This window comes from Pelobates fuscus, chromosome 5 (assembly GCF_036172605.1).
Source record: "Pelobates fuscus isolate aPelFus1 chromosome 5, aPelFus1.pri, whole genome shotgun sequence".
Lineage (NCBI taxonomy): Eukaryota > Metazoa > Chordata > Amphibia > Anura > Pelobatidae > Pelobates > Pelobates fuscus.
In genome coordinates this window covers 15,119,101-15,136,414 of record NC_086321.1, presented here as the reverse complement: position 1 = coordinate 15,136,414, position 17,314 = coordinate 15,119,101, and the positions used below count along the sequence as shown (strand labels likewise).

Sequence of the window (17,314 nt, the reverse complement as noted above, 5' to 3'; positions counted from 1 at the left end):
TGGTGGACCAGGGGGTCCACAGGACTTCTGGACACATATTATTGGTCAAACCACCAAATGTTTGGGCACCATATCAGTCAGTACTTCAGAAATCAGAATCTCCAAACACTTTGCCTCCTGAAAGCCTTTCTCTTTTTGCTTTAGGATAGTTCCCCATCTTTCCATACAGAGTCCTTCTAGTTCAGAAATATCCTTAGTTTGACCCAGAGATCTCAAATAATATTCAGTTTGAGGACTGTGAATGCAATTTCAAAACCTTCATCGTTGGTTTGTTGAAGATATTTCTGAATGACATTGAGATGTACTTAAGGAGCTAAGTGGGGAAATAAGTGAACCTCTGTATTTAATTTTTCAAGATTCTTTTGTTTCAGGTATTGTACCGGAGGATTGGAGGAAGGCAGATGTTGTTCCTATATTTAAAAAGGGTTCAAAATCCTTGCCTGGAAATTAGAGACCTGTGAGCTTAACTTCTGTGACTGGGAAATTATTTGAACGGCTATTAAGGGATAATATTCAGGAATTCATGTGGAAGAACATGGTTATCAGCAAAAATCAGCATGGTTTTATGAAACATAGGTCATGTCAAACTAACCTAATTGCATTCTACGAAGAAGTAAGTAGAAATATAGATCAGGGTGTTGCAGTGGATGTGATCTACTTGGATTTTGCCAAGGCATTTGATACGGTTCCTCACAATAGGTTAGTCTTCAAACTAAAAGAAATTGGTCTAGATGAATATTCTTGTTCTTGGGTAGAACATTGGCTTAAGGATAGAGTACAACGAGTTGTCATAAATGGTACATTTTCAAGCTGGACAAAAGTGGTAAGTGGTGTCCCTCAGGGTTCTGTTTTGGGACCGCTTCTATTTAACATATGGTAGTGAACTAGGGATAACCACACACGAGAAGGATTTGGGAATTGTTATAAACAACAAATTAGGTAGCAATATGCAATGTCAATCTGCCGTTGCTAAGGCCAGTAAGGTTTTGTCATGTATAAATAGGGGCATAAATTCTCGAGATGAAAATGTAATTTTGCCTCTTTATAAATCGCTGGTAAGACCACACCTTGAATATGCTGTACAATTTTGGGCGCCTGTTCTAAAGAAAGATGTTATGGCACTAGAAAAAGTGCAGAGACGAGCTACAAAATTGATAAAAAGGAATGGAGCATTTTAGTTATGAAGAAAGGTTAAAAAATTAAAATCTCTTCAGTTTGGAAAAACGGCGACTGAGAGGGTATATGATAACATTATACAAATATATTCGGGGCCAGTACAAACCATTATCTGGAAATCTATTCATAAACAGGGCTATACATAGGACACGAGGTCACATATTTAGGCTTGAAGAAAGGAGATTTCATCTAAGGCAAAGAAAAGGTTTTTATACAGTAAGAGCAATATGGAATTCATTACCTGAAGAGGTGGTTTTGTCAGATGTTTAAACTGCAGTTGGATAAATACTTGCAAAAACATAACATACGGGGATATAATTTCTAATTAGTGGGGTAATAGCTGCTTGATCCAAGGAGACATCTGACTGCTATTTTGGGGTCAAGAAGGAATTTTTTCCTAGTTTGTTGCAAAATTGGAAGCGCTTCAGACTGGGTTTTTTGCCTTCTTTTGGATCAACTTGATGGACGCAAGTCTCTTTTCAGCTATGTAACTATGTAACTATGTATTTTAGAGCTATGATTTTTCCTTTTAGTTTTGGAATATCTATCTTCTTCTCCCTTTCACTTTCTCTCAGGATCTCTTTTTTTTTTTTTTTTTTTAATTTCTTTATTTTTCATCTTGACAAAAATGGCATTATGACAGTGGTAATATGGCTTGTGCAAAAGCCCATAAGATCGCAAAAACAATATACATTGTTACATATATAATACGTCTAAACATTACATCTCCTATCCTCTGGGTTGGCCCGTATCGCCATTTGTCAAGGGTTTTTTATTTTTTGGTGAAGAATAACTACAATGGTATTGTCAGTTCCGTTTGTCCTAACAGTTGCAATTGTGCGAGGCACTATAGGGGAGCAAAAAACAGTAGGGGTCTTTGCATATCAAATCAATCTCGTTCCCCTATGTCCCAGTTTAATAGGACCGGTGCTTGTCTCAACAAAACAAATCGCGTATGGTCGGTAGCGTACACTCTATCTGAATCTAACGGTACTAAACATACATCATTCTATCTGAAATCGCTCATAGTGTAGTAAGGTAGTGTTTGTGTCGTGAGGGAACTCTGTCTTCCGTCCCTTGTGGTTTGTCCCTGGGCCGGCCAGGGGTTCTCCCTATTGCTATTAAACTAGGTTTGGGACTCGGTTCCCCCACGATATTGTGAACCAAGGAGAAAAAACGAAGAGATAGAAAAGTAGAGAGGAGGAGGGAGGGGGCAGGGGAGGGTTGCACGTCAGGTCGGAGCGGTGTGAAGTTCTGTGGGCGACATCCATGTTTTGTAGACCCTCTTCTGGGGTCGTCACTAACTAAGGGGGTCGGCAATGAATCGCATCATCTGCGAGGGTGCTGCTCTGCCATGGTTCCCACAATTTTTCAAATCTGGACATTGACCCCCTTACCCGTGCGGTTAAACTGTCCATTAAGTACACTTCTTTAATGTTGGAGAGTACCCTTCGTATGGGTGGCGTGTCTGTTTGTAGCCAGGTCAACGCTACTGATCTCCTAGCGGCTAGTGTGATCTTATGGATCAGATTCTGTTCTAACTTCGTCCAGTTGTCTAAAGATCTGTTAAGTAGATACGTCCAAGGGTCTAGTTTGGGCGCTCTGTGGAAAATCCCGTTGATTAGGTCTCGTATTTTCGTCCAGTAGGTCTGCATGTGCGGGCATTCCCACCACATGTGGATATAAGTGCCTTTTAGGCCGCATCCCCTCCAACAAGTGTCTGTCTGTGTCAGTTTCATGCGGTGTAATTTGGCCGGGGTGGTGTACCACCTGAACATTGTTTTTAGGGACTGTTCTTGGAGGGAGACACAGATGGATACTGCATTGTTTGCTTCCCAAATTTCCCTCCACTCTATCCCCTCCAGGGTCTCCCCCAAGTCCTTCTCCCAGGCATCTGCATAGGCTAGGGTTCCCCATTCCTTTGTTTCTGAGCATATGTGTGAGTATATCGTGGTTATTAAACCCCGCTGTGTGTTTTCGTTAAGGCACTTCCTTTCTAAGAAAGTTCGTGGCCCCCTGGCGGCCTGCTGCACCTGTGGGTGTTGTACATAGTCCCTAATCTGCAAGTACCGAAAGAAATCTGCGGGGGTGAGGTGTGACAGCTGTTTTAGGTGGTCGAAGGTGACCAACTGGCCGTGCTCAAACATCTGGCATATCCTCTGAATTCCCACTTTCTCTAGGTTCGTGAAATCTCTCGCTACCATTCCAGGGGGGAAAGCTCTGTTTCTCAGGATGGGGGTCAGTGGTGATGGGGAGGATGTTAATTTATATTTGTGAGCAGAGGCGTCCCAGATTCTCAGGGAATTAAGTATGGCCGGGCATGTAGTCCGTAGGATAGGCCTATCTACCTTGGGTACCCAAATGTGGTACTGAGGAAGGTCCGCACCTGTCAGGAAGGATTCCAGGTCCACCCATCTCCTAGTGTCCAAGGGCGCGTGCCACATGGTCACTTGCGCGAGTTGCGCGGCTAAGTAATAATAGTATAAGTGTGGAAGGCCCAGCCCTCCCCTCTGTTTCTGTCTGTACATGACATTTCTGGAGATCCTATGCCGACGGTTATGCCATATGAAGTCACTTATTGCTTTTTGTAAGTGAGCTAAGTCGGATTTTAAAAGTTTTGTGGGCAGTGCCTGGAAGAGGAATAAAATGCGGGGCAGGATATTCATTTTAACTGCGTGTATGCGCCCTATCCAGGAGATGGGTCTGTCTTGCCACTTTTCCATGTCCTGTATTAGGGCTCGTATGAGCGGGACGTAGTTAAGTTGATGGATTTTATTAGGGTCACCTGGCAGTTGTACTCCCAAGTACTTTAGCTGGTCTTTGACTATGGGGATGTTGTATGAGTTACCCAGTGCCGCCGTGTCCTCCGCAGACAGGCCCAGCGGGAGGGCGCTAGATTTTTCTAGGTTTGCCTTGTAGCCGGAAAAAGCGCTGAATTGCGTGAGGACTTCTTGCAGAGCTTCCAAGGAGTCCCTGGGCTTCGTAAGGGTCAGCAGAACGTCATCCGCGTATGCGGAAATGAGGAACTCTTGGCCTCCGACTGCGATCCCTGTTATTCGTGGGTGTTTTTGCATGGCCTGTAGGAGTGGTTCCAGCGTCAGCACGAACAGTAGCGGGGATAGGGGGCATCCCTGCCGTGTCCCGTTTCCCAATCTGAAGGGTTTTGGCCCAGTTCCGGCTATCTTAACCTGTGCGGATGCGTGTTCGTACATTGCTCTGATTGCCATCACGTAGCGTTCAGGGAATCCTAAGTGTTCCAAAAGATGGAACAGGTAAGGCCATTCAACCCTGTCGAAGGCCTTCTCAGCGTCTATGGAGACCAATAGTGTCGGTTCGTCGATGGTCTTTTGTCTCCAGATGAGATCGATGTTTCTTCTGGTGTTCTCAAATAGTTGCCTGTCGGGTATGAATCCCACTTGGTCCGGGTGTATCATTGTTGTCAGCGTGGGGTTGAGGCGATTTGCTAGGATTTTTGCCAGGATCTTGATGTCGTGGTTAATCAGGGATATAGGCCTATAATTTTCGGGTAGTAGAGGGTCCTTGCCTGGTTTTTGAAGAAGGACAATGTTGGCCAGGGACATCTCGCCTTCTGAGTTCCCGCCATCCATGAGGTTGTTGAAAAGTCTCTCCAGTTTTGGTGAGAGTTCCTCTTTGAATGTTTTATAATAGGATCCCTCGAAGCCGTCCGGTCCTGGGGCTTTGTTGCTTTTGAGTTCTGTGATCGCCTTGTCTATTTCGTCGACCGTAATAGGGTCATTTAAGAGTGATGCCGTAGCAGACGGAAGTTTTTGCAGGTCAAGGTCTTTCAGGAATGTGTGCATGCGATTCGTCGCGTCTTCCTGGGAAGAAGGATCCCTGGTCGTATGATTGTATAGCTTGTTGTAGTAATCTGTGAAGACCTGGGCTATCTCAGGTGGGGTACTCTTGATGGAACCATCCGAGTTTTTAATTGTGGTGATAAGAGTACTGTTCTGTCGTGGACGAAGGGTCCTGGCCAACAGTGTGTCCATCTTATTCGATTTTTCATAGTAGGTCCGTTTGGTCCACGACATGGCTTTAGCTGCGTCATCCAGTAGGAGTTCCGAAATGGAGCTTCTGGTCTCTCTCAGTTGTTCGAGGAGTTGCGTGGTTGGCGCCGTCTTATGTTGTTGTTCGATTTTCCTCAGGGCCCCCAAGAGATGCTGTAGTTTTTTCATCTTTTGTGCTTTTTTCCTAGTTGCCAGTTTAATGAAGGTGCCCCTGATGACCGCTTTATGAGCCGCCCATATGATGCTTGGAGACATGTCCTCTGATTCATTCGCGATAAAGTATGCTTGTATGTCGTTGCGCAGTTCTGCCTGCGTGCCTTTGTCTCGCAGTAGGTAGGAGTTCATCCTCCAGTTCCACGGTGCTGCAGTGCACAGGTTGCCCAGGGTCAAGGATACATCAGCGTGGTCGGACCACGTAATGGAACCGATCCTCGAGTCCACCACTCTGGCCATGCTGGTGTTGTTCACTAGGAAGTAGTCTATCCTGGAGTAAGTCCCGTGAGGGGCAGAGTAGAATGTGAAGTCAAGGTCGCCGGGGTGTTGAGCCCGCCACACGTCTACCAGTCCAGTGCCTCGGATAAAGTCGTTGATCATCTTGTCTTGGCTTCCCCTTCCCTGTGATCTCTGTTGGCCCGCTCTGGAGCTCCTGTCTGCGGCTGGACACGGCACGGCATTAAAGTCTCCCCCCATTATGATCATGCCGTAGGGTAGGGCCTGTATCTTAGTGGTTAGGTTCTCCCAGAAGGAGGTGTCGGGAGTGTTAGGGGCATAGATATTGATCAAGTGGACTGGGTGCGAGTACAGTGTACCGGAGAGGATTACGTATCTCCCCTCCGAGTCCAGCTCCGAGGACAGTACGTGTATCGGGCACCTGCTATGTATGAGAATGGCCACCCCGTTACCCTTGCGGTGTGATCTGGCTTCATGTGATGTGGGGAACGTGTGATCTCGAATGCGGAACGCGGTGTTTTTGGTGTGTGTTTCTTGTAGGAAGGCTATGTCCGAGCCAAGTCTCTTAAGTTCCCTGAACATCAGTCGTCTCTTTTTGGGGGCATTTAGCCCTTTAACATTTATAGAGGTCAACTTCAAGGCCATCTTTTCAGTCTAGTAGTGTGCCTACCAGTGTCTAGAGAACTCCCAATCAATCTAGTCGGGCTATCGTCAGAGCGGGTGGATGACACCTTGTTGAGACTTCTGCCGCTAACCGATCCTGACGAACAGATAAGGGGAAGCAGGGAGGGGAGGGGAAGAAAGAGATACAGTGAAGAAAGAGAGAAGAATAGAGTCAATTGACTGGTCTTACCCGTCGCCAGTCCGGTGTGGGGTGCGGATCCCGGATCCATGTTCCCGAAGTGGGGAGTGTAGAGATCGGGTTCCTGTATCGTGGGGGTGACCACACCGTGTATAGGTCGCCTAAAACGTGCTAAGTGGTTAATTCTGGCAAGATATAAAGGGGAGAAGTCACGCCCTGCAGCTGTTATGGGTGTCCCAGGCTGCGAGCCAAGTGGTGAGCCCGCGGCATTACCCTGGCCGACCCAGTGTTCCGGGGCGAGTGCTGTGTCGTGCATGGTGTGTAGGATGGGTGAGGATGTCCTGTCAAACCGTGACCTAGGTGCTCCCGCCGTTTGGCTGGGTGCCATTGCTGGGGGCGTAGTTACCAATATCTGAAATTTCGCACACACAGTAGGAGACATTACATAGCATAACCATTACGTTCTATTTACGTAAGCAACCTATAACAAGGCTTGAACATGGGTATATATACATGTCTGCGCCCCCACCCCACCGTTGCTGTCGTCTCACTGTGGTCTGCTAAGGTAGTTGAGTCTGCAAGCCGACATTGGGCCTTTCTCTCGTCCCCATAAGTTGGACTTATTGGGGGGGGGGCCAAGGTGTCCGGTCATGGGTCGGGTGTTCCTCAGATCTGGGCCGTCCACCTGTCCCTTCCCTGGGCAAATCATAGGCTGATGGTAAAAAAGGGGGGTGGGCCTGCAGTGTCTGGTGGGTATGTACTTGCACAAGTTAAATGCCGGGTGCCGTGAGCGCACTGTGGTAATCGTGACCGTGTCTTGTGGGATGCCCTACCCCCCCTCATCCCTGCATAGCTCTTCTGGACGTCTTCTAACCCCTGCCTAGGTAACTTATGCATTTATCCAAGTGGGTACATAAACAAACTTTCAACATAATCGTCAACATTTAAAGCAAAACATTAGTTTCAATATTTCCATGCAGGTGAAAACACCAGTGTCCCCTCTCCCCGATTTCCCCCCCCCCCCCAGTCCCCCCGCCCAACGTGAGACGGGGCCCGAAGGCAGGAGAAAAAAAAAAAAGAGAAAAGAGGGGGCATAGTCTACTATGGTTTCAGTGCCGGTGCTGTTGCTGTGGGGGCCGACAAGTGGGGCTTTTCCATTCCAGGGCCCTTACAGGTAAATGTCTCCCTCATCCCCACCCCAACTCCAGGATTTTCCCGCCCGTGTCTCGAGGTCAGCGGCTGATCAGCTTAGGGGGAGGACCCGTGGGCCCCCCTATAATGGAACCCCAGTACCTCATTCCCCGATGGTCTGCCACTCTCCAGGGAGGGGTTGAAGGTCATTTGTGCCAGTCAGCGTTGCAGGGACTTGCGGTGGTACCTGGATCCCCAGGTCCGCGAACAAGGCGTTGGCGTCGTCTCCAGGCTGTAAGATATGGGTCTTGCCATTAAGAAAGGCCAGCAATTTAAAGGGGTAGCCCCATGCATACCGCACATTAGCCAGCCTCAGGGTCTCCGTGATGGGCCTCCATTCACGCCTTCTCTGAAGTGTAGCCGGGGCTAGGTCCTGGTATAGCATCAGGTTGGCTCCTTGGTAAGAGATCGGGCCATCTCTCCCCCACCTGAGGAGCGCTTCTTTGGTCTGGAAGTGCAGGAATCTGATAATGATATCCCTTGGGACATTTGTGTCCAGCCTTCTGGTGCGGAGTGCTCTATGGGCCCTCTCTATATGCCAGAGGTAGTCCGGCAGGCCAGGCAGCAAGGGTTTGAGGATGGTTGTAACGATATCAGTCACTGGGCCCTCTCCTGAATTTTCGGGCAGGCCTCTGAGGCGTACATTGTTGCGGCGTGACCTGTTCGCCATATCATCTATGGCCAGTTCTGCCGCTGCCATCCTGGTGGTTAAATGATTCACCTGGAGTATAGCTGTGTTGTGGGCCGTTGTTGTGGCCTCCAGGCGGGATTCCAGCCTCGTGGTGCGGTCGCCAAGGGCCTGGATTTCCCCACGCAAGACTCGCGTTGAGCGCTCAATTTCCCCCGCGAGGTATGTCTTAACCTCGGCCAGGGTGTTTAATATTCGCGCTGTTCCCGCCGTTCGCGGGGATCCACCCGGCGCGGCTGTAGCTGGGGAGGTAGCCGTGTCCGCATCAGTGTCGGCGCCATCTTGCGGGCCCGCGGGTCCAGCACGAGGGACCGAGAAGAACTCTGCTACGGAGGCACCCGTTTCCGGGCCCTTCTTTGGGTGTTTCTTGGTTGGCCTCTTCTCCATGGTAGTGAGATCCCCGTGAGATCGCTTAGGGGGTTTTAGCACGCTAATATTGGCTTTCTACGGTGAGGTCGGAGCGGAGCTCTAGGTAGTCGCGTCCAGCTCGCTCCGTGTCCAGGCCACGCCCCTCTCTCAGGATCTCTTAAATAACATTCTTTACTTCAAACACTTCTCATCTGTTTCTCCAAACATTGTTTTTGAGTACTGAAGCCAAGAAAGCTCACTTTTTATTTTACTTCATTAGGTCACAGCACTTGATTCCAAACCACCCCTGGCTTGTCTATGTGTTGTGTGTAGTATATGCATAGGTGTAAATTTAAAATACTAACCCTTACCTATAAAGCCCTAACCAACTCTAGCCCCTCTTACATTTCTTCACGGATTCATAGCTATGCCTACTCGGTCTCTCCGCTCTACTGGTGACCTTCTCCTGTCTGCTTCTCGCACCCTTACTGCAAATTCATGCCTGCATGACTTCTCATGAGCGGTTCCTTTCCTTTGGAACAGCCTGCCTACTCCTGTCAGACTCTCCCCTAGTCTTCAAACCTTTATGAAGTCCCTCAAAACCCATTTTTTCAGGAATGCTTATGGCCTCCAGGAGTAACTTCTGTCTCTCAAACCTTCCTCTTGCTCTCTCCTAAAGGGCCAAACTCCACTCTCATCTCCAGGTCTGCTACTTTCCCACCATGTCTATTTTCTGTCTCCCTCAATACCCTACCCTATTTTGATTTTATACCCCACCTCTTCTAGACTGTAAGTTTGTTTGAGCAAGGTCCTCAGCTACCTATTGTTCCTGTTACATTTTGTTATTGTCTCATTTGGTAAATTCCCCTCTTATTGTAAAGTGCTGCGGAATAAGCTGGCGCTATATAAATAATAACCAATAATAATAATATTTTATTTCTGAATTGAGAAACAATTACATCAACTCAGCCTTTACTTTTATACAAAAGCAGTTTATAGATTGGTGATTACTTCTCTTGGTGTTATTCACTAACCAGGGAATTCTTATTTTAGTACAAAATAGGATGGGAAAAATAAATTCAGCTCAATTTGGATATTGTGGCGAAAATGTGCAAGTTCATTGTCACTTCCCCCTGTTTACAGCTTAGTGATTAACCCCTTAAGGACCAGACTCCGGGAATAAAAGGGAATCATGACATGTCACACATCCTTTGTCTGGCACCCGTTGTATACTTTTTGTTCATACTGTGGCATCCCAGGTTCCTGTGAACTACATTCCCCATAATACTCAGACAGGAGGGACTGAGCATTAAGAGATATGTAGTTCAAGACAACTAGGGTGCCATGGTTAGCAATGACTTTGGGAACAAATGTATTTTTTTTGATTTGTCTTTCAGAATCTCACTCGTTCAGGCATAAAAATAGACGGAAAGAGTCCATTGATGTCAGATCCATTACATCTCGAAGTAGTGATGGTAAGGACAGTCATACATTTAATTTAATAATGTAGGATAAATTATAAACGTAAGTCTATGAAGTTTGACCTTTCACACATTTGTTTCTGCTGTTGATAAAAAAAAAAGAAGATAAACACAGCTTCCAATTTTGACTGAAAAAGAAAAGACAATCCTTCGAGACTCTAATCTAGAATGGCTAGCAAGATAACCGTGAACAGCTTGTAATCAGCTCAGTGTTTGCGTCACCTCTTCCACCTACCTGGTCTTCTCTGACCCATTTCTTCCCTAGAAGACCAGAAGTTTGAGTTAATGTCAGCGTTGGAGTGGAGAAGACATTTAAGCAGCTTGCTCATCTCTATCATCGCCAAAAAAACGAGCAATTAATAAAGATAAAATCTTTATCAACTGCTTAAAAAGACTGTGTTGGAATTTCACTGAATAAAGACCTCTTTGTCTTATGTATTTTTCCAATGCTTGACTAAATTTGAAGATATTTTTTGTCAAACCATAGCAAGGGGAAAAAGAAGGCTCTTTCTATAGAGGATCCCAGCGTCTTTTGGGATCCTCTCTAGATAGCAGTGGTGTACTCTCACGCAGGAGTGAGAGTACATCGCTAACATTGCCTCCTGGCAGACAAAGCGAGAGTAGCTGGAGAGGACCTCAAGGAAAAAGGTGGCGGTGACCGCAAGGGGCAAGTTCAGGTAAGTAAAAACTACCTTCCCCTGCCCTCCATGGCCACCGCAATACGAGGTGAGCGATCAATATTTGGGGACTTTGCTAAAAACGCAATGACCCCAGAAGGTGACAGAACCACTTTAAGACAGAAATACTTGTAGAAACCTGAATAAATGTCGTCATGACAGAAACATTTTTTTTTTTCCTATAAAGCTCCAAGTTTACAAAACCACAGATATTCGTCCATGGCGCGAATCCACACCATGACTATAGAAGCTCCGATTACGAAGGTACGAAATTTATTATTTTTAATGCTCACATTTAATGCCAGATATTTACTCTTCCAGATTTAAAGCGGTGATTTTTAACAGTATTACGTGCATGGCATTATCTTGGGGCCACCCCAATTTTAAAATTATCTTGGGGGACCATTCTTCCACTGTATTATTATATATAACACAATTAATTGTGCAACACTCTGTCATTAGACTTTCCATAATGTATACGTTCATTGTGCAAAGGATGCCAGTGCTTTTTTTTTTTTATCACGGAGGACTCAAATTGATAACATCTTTGTGAGTTACAGACAGTTGTCATGTACAATACTGATTAATCTTCCCACCAAGCATATATATTCAGTGTTCTACAGAATCTTGTTAAAACCAGTAACATCAGAATGCGAAACTAAAAAGTCAGCTTTGATCAAGAAGAAACACTTTTGAAAATGTGTTACATGTTAGAACATATGGAATAGCGGTATTAAGAAATATAAATCAATGGATCCAGTGCGATGGCGCAATGCGTAATTCTCCAGTAATGCAGATTTGATTCCAATCTTATCTTTCCACAGTCAGTCAACTGAGTGCCATTGAGTTGAGTAATAATAACCTCCATATTAGGTTAGGGGTCAGTACATGAGGTTATAGTGTACACTGTTGTATTCTTCTGATCTGTGGACATGGGATTGCAATATGGGGTATGTGTGTAAAAAACTGCAATAATTACAGTTGCAGGGTTAGGAGTAGTGGGAGTTGGCACCCAGACCACTCCAATGGGCAGAAGTGGTCTGGGTGCCTGAAGTGTCCCTTTAACCCCTTAAGGACACATGACATGTCTGACATGTCATGATTCCCTTTTATTCCAGAATTTTGGTCCTTAAGGGGATAAGGGTCTGTTCTCTTATCCTTAATGAGGTCATTGCTAATCATTGTCATGGTCAGTCTAGTGAGGGCACACAGCCAGCCTGTGATATTAGCAGGTATATAAGAAAAAGTAGTGTTACCACAAGAAAAAGCCCATCCCTTAGGAAGGAGGACATGTTTAGTATGGCTGGGCTGTAAGATAGTGTGATAGTTACTTATTATATTGTCAACTGATGTAGAGTGTGATTTATTCCTATTTTTACATAGGAGGTTGGTTTGGTTAGTGTACCTCTCATCTGTAGTAGAAATGAATGTGATTTGTCTGCATTTGGGGATATTAGTTGGATCACATGGTATGTTATAACACACCTCAGCTGTAGTGATATTGAGGGTCATCACAGTAGTCATGTTAATTCCAATACCTTTAGTCTGGGGCTGATTTGCAAAAAAGGCATATATTGGTATGGTCTGGGTAACATGGCTATTTTCTACTTCCGTATCATTTTCCATAATGCTGAATATGTGTTTTAAAATACTTCTAGAGGTAGGCACAGCAATTAAACAAGAGGATACAATATCAGCAGTACTAAGCATCAGGCTTAAGCAAATGGAGGAAATGTTAAAAGCATTAGCCATATAGATCCAAATTTTAGATGGTTGTGATAATAGGCCACCCTGAGTCTGGGTGACAAATAGTATCAAAAAGGATATGTGTGGCATCATCATGATTTGGAGATGGTTTTGCAGTGGCTTGCGTGGATCCACGTAGGTTTTCCCTCTAGCTTCACAGAGTTGGAGGAAGTCAACAGAACCTGGAAAGGACCATCAAATCTGGGTTCCAGACTTTTCCAGACGTGCGTTTTGATCACCACCCAGTCTCCAGGCTGCAGATTTAGGGTAGAGGTACCATTTTTTGGATCTGAAATAGAGTCAAAAACTTGTTGATGTATCCTTCCTTACCTACAGTGGAGGACTTGGACATAGGCGGTCATGTTGCGATGTTGCATCTGAAGTGATGAAGGGAAATATAGACGTGTCTTGGGTGCACATCCAAACACAACCTCAAAAAGGGATAACCCTGTTCTTTGGTGAGGTGTGAATCTCATAGAGAAAAAAGCTAAGGGCAGTCACTCAGTCCAGGTTTTCCCTGACTCTTGCATAGCTTTAGCTATTTTATTTTTCAAAGTTCTATTAGCCCTTTCTACCTTACCACTACTCTAGGGAAGGTTGGGAGTGTGAAAAGCCTGGCTTACTACTAAGGCTTGCATAATTTGTTGCAGAATTTCCCCAGTGAAGTGGCTACCTCTGTCACTTTCAATTACTTCAGGTACCTCGTATCTACATTCCAGTTTCTTTAGAACCTTACTTGCTGTTGCCTTCGCTGTGGTTATAGACACTGGGTAGGCCTCAGGCCAACCTGAAAAGAGATCAATGCATACCAACACCTATTCATACACTCCTGTCTTAGGCAGTTGAATATAGTCTATGTGCAATCTCTAAACCGGGTAAAGTGGCCTTGGGATATGCTTTCGAGGAGCCTTGGTTACCTGACCTACATTGTTCCTTGCACAAATCATGCAGCTTGGGGTATGCCTTGTATCCACTGCAGTGAAACCTGGTGCAATCCAATGGGCATGTACCAAGCTTATCATATTCATCTTTGATTGATGTGTAGGTCCAAGGGCCACCTGGGCCATCATTGGGTATAAAATCTGGGCATCTGCTAATTCATCAGAGGTTAAAGAGTTCATAAATAAATCTGTAATCCCACTCCCCTCTTTTAAATCTAGCGGAAGTAATGTCGATAGATTTAAAACAGTACACATATTTGTAAGGTGATGTTAGAGGGCATTAGCAAAGCACATTGCATCCTAAGAAGTCTAGCAGTGTGGATATGCTTTGGCCTTACTTGTGACAAAATAGTTATGTACCAAGTGTCTTGTGTTTAAGAACACTCTGACCACAATGCCCCCATGCTCATAGATAAGAAGAATACGATAGCTGTTTCGTTATGCTCTCGATCGCCAGTTATTAATTACGTAGACATGGTCAGAGTGTTCTTAAACACAAGACACTTGGTACATAACAATTCCATGAACAGTATCTTCAAAGTACATTCCACGAATAATGAATTGCAGTTTAGTTAAAAAGTTTTAAAACTATATACAGCGATCATCAGAAAAATATATGTTTCAGTAAGTAGTCCTTCACATATGCTATGTACAAAATTATACTGCATTTTGACTAGCAATCTCTCTTATAAATGTAGCTATATTACAGTATCATTATCACTGGACATTCATGAAACTAGATGGTGCAGTCAGTAATACAGTTTTGTTACCTTGGAGTGAGAGAGATTGACTGGCTTGTTTTAGTGGGTGGATAAATGACAGGAACCACTGGCGACCCGGGAATGTACGCCAGTTTGCCAGCCTCTTCTCCTGGGTGGCCCAGGAGCTGACCACCTCAGGGCCCCCTGAGGCTGGCAGTGGTGTCACCAGGAGGGCGTACGAGAGATTATTCTCCCCTGAGCGCTCTCTGTTCAGCTCCCTGGCGTACACCGCAGTGATGCCGGAGCCGGAATATGACGTCACTCCGTCTCCGGCATCAGTAAGCGGCACACGAGGGAGCTGAACAGGAGGATCAGAGCTCCCTCGCCGCCTGCAGGACCGGCCGCCCAGCAGTCCCAATGGACCCCAGGGAAAGCTGGAATCCCCTCAGCACTCCCAAAGGTAGGGATGTTGGGGGATTAAATAAATAAAAAATAAAAAATGTGAGTGGGTATGTGTGTTACTGTGTGTGTGTGTGTGTCTGTTAGTTGTGTTAGTTTGTGTGTGTCTGTTAAAGTGAGTGTGTTAGTTTGTGTGTGTGTGTTATTTGTGTCTGCTAGTGAGTGTCAGTAAGTGTTAGTTTATGTGTGTGTTGGTTTGTGTGTGTCTGTTATTGAGTGTGTGTCAGTGTGTGTGTTAGTTTGTGTGTCAGTGAGTGTGTGTGTGCCAGTGAGTGTGTTACTGTGTGTGTGTGTGTCTGTTAGTGAGTCTGTTTGATGTCTGTTAGTGAGTGTGTGTTTGTCAGTGAGAGTGTATGTTTTGTAAGTGTGTATGTGTGTCTGTCTGTCACTGAGTGTGTGTCTGTCAGTAAATGTGTGTGTCTGTTAGCTAATGTGTATGCATCTGTTCGTGAGAGTGTGTGGTTAAAACCCTTTCAGCACTTACCTTTCTCCAGCGCCGTGCTCCCTTGGCGCTGGGGATCTCTCTGCCCCGATCCGCCTCTCATCTCCTAATGCGCATGCGCGGCAAGAGCCATGCGTGCATTCAAACCGCACATAGGAAAGCATTACTCAATGCTTTCCTATGGACGTCCAGCGTCTTCTCACTGTGATTTTAACAGTGAGAATCGCGGAAGCGCCTCTAGCGGCTTTCAGTGAGACAGCTACTAGAGGCTGGATTAACCCTCAGTGTAAACATATCAGTTTCTCTGAAACTGCTATGTTTTCAGCTGCAGGGTTAAAACTAGAGGGACCTGGCACCCAGACCACTTCATTGAGCTGATGTGATCTGGGTGTCTGTAGTGGTCCTCTAAGTGTATGTGTATCTGCATGCACTGGAGTACATACTGCGGTCGCAACCCTGCGACCAGGTGCCCGCCGCCATGTGTTGCGCACAGGGTAAGCGCCGGGGGGCTGGGGGACACCACAGATCAATTTTCGCACCGGGGCCCCATGGATCGTGTGTACTCCACTGATAGGAACCTTCTCCTGATGGAAACCATTTTGTATAAGCATATGTTTAGTTAATACACTGTAGTGATATGTCATATTTATGATGTTTAATTCCACCATAACAATCTCATCCCTAATGACTCAATTCCAGTGAGGACCAAGCTCGTTATACAATTTAATTAGTTCAACCAGTGTGTTCACTTCACATAAAGCTCTAAAGGGGAGCTCTAGGGAAATCGCAGCACAAGAAATCACATACAGTCATCTTAGCATACATTCATGGAGACCCCAAACTGTGTTTTATATGAAAGTTCATCTCCATTCATTCTCGATATCACAAATTTCACTATCCTCTATGAATGTAAAATGTATGTTTTCAATATTTCTCATTCATATATTTACTTCTTCCTACCAAGGTCATTAATATAATAAACGCAGCTCAGGAGAACAGCCCGGTGACAGTGGCTGAAGCTTTGGACAGAGTTTTGGAAATTCTACGAACGACAGAACTCTATTCTCCCCAGCTGGGCACCAAAGATGAAGATCCTCACACCAGCGACCTCGTTGGAGGGTTAATGACGGTAAGTTAAAAACCACATAACAAAACAAATACATTAAAGGAACATTATAGTATTGGGAATACAAATCTGTATTCCTAATGCTATACTATCCTGTTGCTACACTTTTATTCCCTTTTGTTAGGCTGTCCGTACAGCTCCGTTCGTTTACCGAATCATCGCTGTGTGCTCCCCTTTTTCGCACATTTTAATTACCGCCTGCCCCTGGCTGTTAACCACAAATTGGGTATTAAATATATTAAATATAAATGGTAATATATCAAAACGCTAAAGGAACAACTAGGGTTGAAATGGGGAACAAAAAAAAAAAAAAAACCTAGTGTTCGTCTCAAACAAATGTTAATCTAATGATGTAAAATTGTAAAGGTTCTGCTGCACACTTCAATGGTCTCCCTTCACATACATCTCAGCATAGTTTAAAGTGAATAAGAAGTGGAGCGATATTTAGGTGAGGAACCCCATACCACATATACAAATATTAATAAAGAGAACAATCATAACACTTATGTTACCAATAGATGGCAGCTCTCAGTCTCATGGTAATATATTACATGTAAAAAAAAGAATTAAGAGATAGGAATGATGCATATCAGCTGACAAATGTTTGGGTGCACGTATAGTGATTGACATATGGTTAGATCAAATATGTCTGACAGTAAGCTTGCACACAAATAACATATTTATTAAAATATACTTAAAAATATTGATAGAAATACAATAATCTATCATTGATACAATCAGTGCAAAAAGGCTGTCGCTTAAAAGATGGAGTGGTGAGTATGACGGTACATGTACCCGTTACTCACAACCTCGCAACAGTCACAATGGGGATCTCCCCTGTGGATGTTGAGGTCTCTGCGGCTCCCGTTTGGTGGAATTGTGGTCTCAGATTGTAGAATGCCGTTAGTCTTTCCTGGTCAATTCTGTCTCCGCCCACCTCGTGCGTATTGCGTCACGAAGCCATCTGAATGGCGAAACGCGTAGACGTGTTGCAGTACGCACCAGGTGGACGGAGCCAGAATTGACCGGGAAAGACGAACGGCATTCTACAATCTGAG

General features: G+C 45.1%; 1 protein-coding gene across 2 annotated transcripts in view; it reads left to right on the top strand.

The window, feature by feature from the left end:
- Positions 1-17,314, top strand: part of PDE8B (phosphodiesterase 8B) — a 155,516-nt gene that overhangs the window by 124,925 nt on the left and 13,277 nt on the right. For both annotated transcript variants that reach the window (XM_063453602.1, XM_063453600.1), the window contains exons 12-14: positions 10,081-10,158; positions 11,029-11,105; positions 16,095-16,259. In XM_063453602.1, coding sequence (XP_063309672.1) covers positions 10,081-10,158; positions 11,029-11,105; positions 16,095-16,259 — 320 coding nt within the window. The remainder of the gene's footprint in view (positions 1-10,080; positions 10,159-11,028; positions 11,106-16,094; positions 16,260-17,314) is intronic.